Here is a 4,763-nt window from a genome sequence, read left to right as displayed (position 1 = left end):
CCTGGAGATTGTCAACCATCCTCTTGTTGTCGCCAACACGAGTATGAAGTGTTCCAATATTTTTCTGTACAGGAGGAAGAAAATAACAGAATAAAATAACTGGTTATAACTGCAGCAAGGTCTTTCGTTAATTGTAGCATAATGGATTGTGCATATCCACCATAGGTGAAAAAGCTCATATGCTAGCAGTGCAAATATTTATGCAATGATAATAAGATATTTCCAACTTTTACATACCAGCAGTAAAGCTTTTCTCCTAATAGCTCTCTCTTGCTAATCAGATCCTTCAAGGTAACATCATGAGCGAATAACCAAGAATAACAGGTGCTCATTTCTTCAATTACCCATCCAATCAAACTTCAGAAGTGTCCTTCTATGCCTGGACAGATTTAAGTGACTGACAATGTAGTATTGCTCCTAGAAATTAGAAGGTGTTATCCTCGGCTAGATAATATAATACTACAGTCATGAGCTACGTTAAAGTACAGCAGAAAATAACAAACAAAAATGTGTAGCTCCAAATAGAGGGAAGAATGGTAGAGTACACTTCACTTGGATGTTTCACATAGGAAAATTCAATCAGTTTAATACATACAAAATTCAGTGTCTTGCAAAAATGGTGTCTCCAAAGAAATATCATAGAAAAGGAGTCTACCAGAAGCCGAGTACATACGCAACGTATAATTTGCAAGAAGAAGATATGGACCTTAGCAATTAAGTAGTATGTATTCCCGAACAATTGTTCTAATGCTCATTCTGAATCTGTTGCTAGATATCCACTATCAAAAAAATTTCTCTACGACAAATCAGAATTGTGATCTTAAAACAATTTATGCAGAGAGTACATAGTTAGCAGGAAAAAACAATTAGCAACGCAAAGAGAGATAATAACTACCTGAAATTGCTTAATTACGCTACTCACTAGCCACATCCTAGCATGTACTCGAAATGCTGCTTTCAGCTACTCTCTTTTCGTTGCTCTGATGTCAGTAAGCATTTTTTTCTATTCTGAACTGCTTTCAACTACTCGCTTTTCGCTGCCACTGAGTAGTTGAAAGCAGTTCAGAATTTTAATAAAAAATCACTGGCATCATCCTCCAAAAAGGAATAAATGAACCTTTTGGAAGAAGTGAAGTGTTACATCTGACATCTCAGCGGTGTGAACCTATGCAATATTAAGACAATAGCTAAACCTCTAAGTTTTCGTCCTACTAACTGACGAGCAAAACATCTTATGGAATTAGGCACAAAATATTTAGTGTAAGAGATAGCTAAATCATATTTTTCATCAACATAAAAACAATGAAGCATGGGAGCATATAGATGCCATGTGTTTTTCTCTGCAATTTAACAAAAAAGAATTGTAGACGCAGCGGTATAATGAAAAGGATCTGCAGTTGTGTCTGCCTGTATGGAGTATGGTTCTTGTTCATGCCCGGCAGAGGCACCATGCTCTCATACAAAAGTCTGCCTGTTAGACAACATCGCAAACCTTTCGTGGACAGTGCAGCCATGCGGGTACTGCCATGCTTGGGAGATGATGAGTACTCTTTCCTACCAAGTAGATGTCATGCAAGCATCATTTACAAAGTTTAATTACCTATGAGTTAATTACTGATACTTTACATTTTGTCATCTTGTTACTTCGTTTGCTTAAGAGCAAATAAGAATGAGGATACTGAACGAAGTATCAAAAAAAAAAAGGATGGGAAATTTACGCTTTGTTGGTCCTCATTAAACTCAAGAAAAGGGGAGTTGGACATGGTGTAGAGCCAAAAATAATTTTACTTTGCAATTCCACACTAGGAAGTTTTATTCATAAAACAGGGAACAATTCTAATGGCACTAACACTGAGTTACACAATAGGAGCATATCAACTAAGCTAATGAACGGCAACTAAAATGTCACTTAACAATGATGCCTAGAATGGTAGAAACAGTGAATTCGTTTCGCACAAAATAAGTTCAACATAAATACTGCCACCAAATTTCACAGCATAGCTTTTGTTAGTTCCATTTTCTGAATTCAAGAAGAAAAAATTGAAGTACTCACTGTTCTTGTCATTTGAGAAGTCAGCTAGAAACTACCGATATCAACTCGAATTGATCTTCTTCATGAGATTCTCTCAAATTATCCAGTTCTTCAACCCATGCAAATTTAAATCTTGGACAGTACCCTTCGTCCTTCATGTGTTTAGCGAGCCTTCTCAACTCTGTATTTATATTTTCCGCCTCAGGATGTTGCTGCTCCCCAACAACAAACACATGGATTTTGCTGTTAAGCTCAACCCAGCTGCATCCTGGATCTTTGCTAACTCCTCTAGATCTCATCAAATGCCTCACCCGCTCAACATCAGTCCATTTTCTCTGGGCAGCATAGATGTTTGACAACAATATATATGCAGAGGAGTCCCCAGTACCTAACTCCATCAGCTGCTCACCTGCATATGCTCCGACATCAAAATCCCGTATACTGCGACATGCTCCCAATAATATACGCCACAAACATGTTCCATGGTCAATACTAATGGACTCTATGAAATCTTTTGCTTCATTTAGCATCCCTGCTCGGCTAAGAATATCAACCATGCAAGCATAATGATCCAGCCTAGGAGTTAAACCATAGTCTGTGGTCATTGACCTAAAGTAAATCCATCCTCTGTCAACTAGGCCCATGTGACTACAAGCACATAATACATTAATGAATGTTATATGATCTGGAGCAGTGCCCTCTAGCTTCATCTCCTCAAACAGGTCAAGTGCTTCATTTCCACGTCCATTCTGAGAAAATCCAGAAATGATCGAGTTCCATGCAATAACATCCTTATGAGGCATCCTTCTGAATACAACCATGCCATCGTCAAGGTTTCCACACTTTGAATACATTGTAGACAAGGCACTTCCGACAGAAGACCCCAAACCAAACCCGAACTTGAGTATTTGCGTGTGCAATTGCTTCCCTGGCTCCAATGCTGCGAGGCCAGCACATGCTCTAAGAACACTGGTTATAGTCAAGTTAGTCGGAGTGATGCCCTCCTTGTCCATCCTGGCATACAACCTCAAGGCTTCCTCATGCTCCCCATTCTGCACATGCCCGGCAACCATAGCCGTCCAAAGGACAATGTCAAGCTCATGAAATTGATGAAAACCTTCCTTTGCATCAGTAATACAGCCGCATTTGGCATACATGTCCACCAGTGCGCTCTTCACATACACCTGCGCTTCAAGCCCAAGCTTCACCATCAAACCATGTGTCTGCTTTCCTTCCATCAATGCTCCCACATCACTACAAGCATTGAGCACCCCAACCAAAGTGAACTCAGTTGGTGAAAACCCTGCAGCAAGCATCTGTAAGAACATTCTAAATGCGCTTTCTGCATTCCCATTCTGCGCGTAGCCAGTGATCATCGCAGACCAAGTGATGGAGTTCCTCTCCTTAGACGACGCAAACACATGGAATGCTGCATCCATACACCCAGCCTTTGCATACATCGTGACAAGCGAGTTTTCAACCGACACAAACACCACCAACCCATCCTTCACAGCCAACCCATGCAGCTGCACCCCCATTGGCAAGCCCGAGGGCACACTGACCGCACTAAGAACAGCCGTGGCCGCAAACTCATTTTTCTGCGACGGGCACTCTGCAAGCATCAACTGGAAGATCTCAAAGGCCTCCTCCGAGCACTTTGTGGAAGCATAGCCCGCCACCATGGCGGCCCAAGAGAACTCGTTCCGCACCGGCATTTCGTCGAACACCCTCCGGGCATCAGGGACGAGGTCCAGCTTGCAGTACATGTTGAGCAGAGAGGTGAACACGAACACGTTGGAGCTAGCCGAGGGGACCTTGCAAGCGAGGGCGTGGGCGGCGGCTCCGGCGGACGCGGAGCGCGCGCGGGCAGCGGCTGTGAAGACGGCCGCAAAGGAGTGCGGGGACGGGAGGATGGCGGGCGAGGACGAGAACATCATGGAGCGGAAGTGAGAGAGCGCGGCGCGCGGGTGGTGGTGCGAGAGCGGGTTGAGCAGGGAGTTCCAGGAGGCGACGTCGCGGGCGGCGGCGGGGATGCCCGCAAAGACGGCCAGCGCCGCGGCGAGGAGCGGCCGCGGGAGGGAAGCGTAGAAGGTGATGAGGGAGTTGGAGACGGGCGCGTGCGAGGCGGCGCCGGACTTGAGCGCCCAGGCGTGGAGCGCCTCGCCGTCGCGGGCGCGGGCGGCGCGGCGGAGCTGCTCGATGAAGTGCGTGTGGGATATCTGGCGCGCGGAGGCGGAGGGCGCCACGCCTGCCATTCACGCGCCGGCGGGCGGGGCGGGCGGCGAGCGGGCGGGTGGCGCGGGCGGCGACGGCGAGCAGGCGGCCGGGGTGGCGGCGACCGGCGAGCGGGCTCTGGTGCCTCGAGCGGCAGCTATAACCTGAAAACAGAATAAAAAAAAGAAATAAAAGAGGTGCAAACGGTGTACTATCGCCTTTTCTGGTTAAAAAAGCTCATGGGCAATTTGATCAATAAAATACAAATGTACATATCATTAAAAAATGTTTTTTTACATGGGATACATCAGGCACCTGGAAAAATTATTCAATCGATCACTTTTATCTTGAACCCCTAGATCGTCATCCAACGGCCAAAAACAGATTGGATATTGTTTATCTTTAACCACGTATCCATCTTCCTCGCGTAGCACAAGCCTATCCAGACCTGCTCGCATGCCTATGCCCGTCGCGGCCGGCGGCTACCGTCGCCTCGTCACCCCACCCTTCCCTCGAC

General features: G+C 45.7%; 1 protein-coding gene across 1 annotated transcript; it reads right to left on the bottom strand.

Annotated features, from left to right (window-relative positions):
- Nucleotides 1-237: 237 nt before the first annotated feature.
- Nucleotides 238-4,396, bottom strand: LOC123110262 (pentatricopeptide repeat-containing protein At2g33680). The gene is made up of 2 exons (XM_044530736.1): nt 2,054-4,396; nt 238-417 (listed from the first exon to the last, which is right to left on the bottom strand). Exon 1 carries the CDS (start codon nt 4,285-4,287, stop codon nt 2,074-2,076), a length of 2,214 nt encoding a protein of 737 aa, XP_044386671.1. The 5' UTR covers nt 4,288-4,396; the 3' UTR covers nt 238-417; nt 2,054-2,073.
- Between the last annotated feature and the right edge of the window lie 367 nt (nt 4,397-4,763).

The sequence above is a fragment of the Triticum aestivum genome, chromosome 5B, assembly GCF_018294505.1.
Source record: "Triticum aestivum cultivar Chinese Spring chromosome 5B, IWGSC CS RefSeq v2.1, whole genome shotgun sequence".
Taxonomy (NCBI): domain Eukaryota; kingdom Viridiplantae; phylum Streptophyta; class Magnoliopsida; order Poales; family Poaceae; genus Triticum; species Triticum aestivum.
Note: the sequence above shows the minus strand (reverse complement) of the source record. Positions and strands in the feature narration are given on the sequence as shown.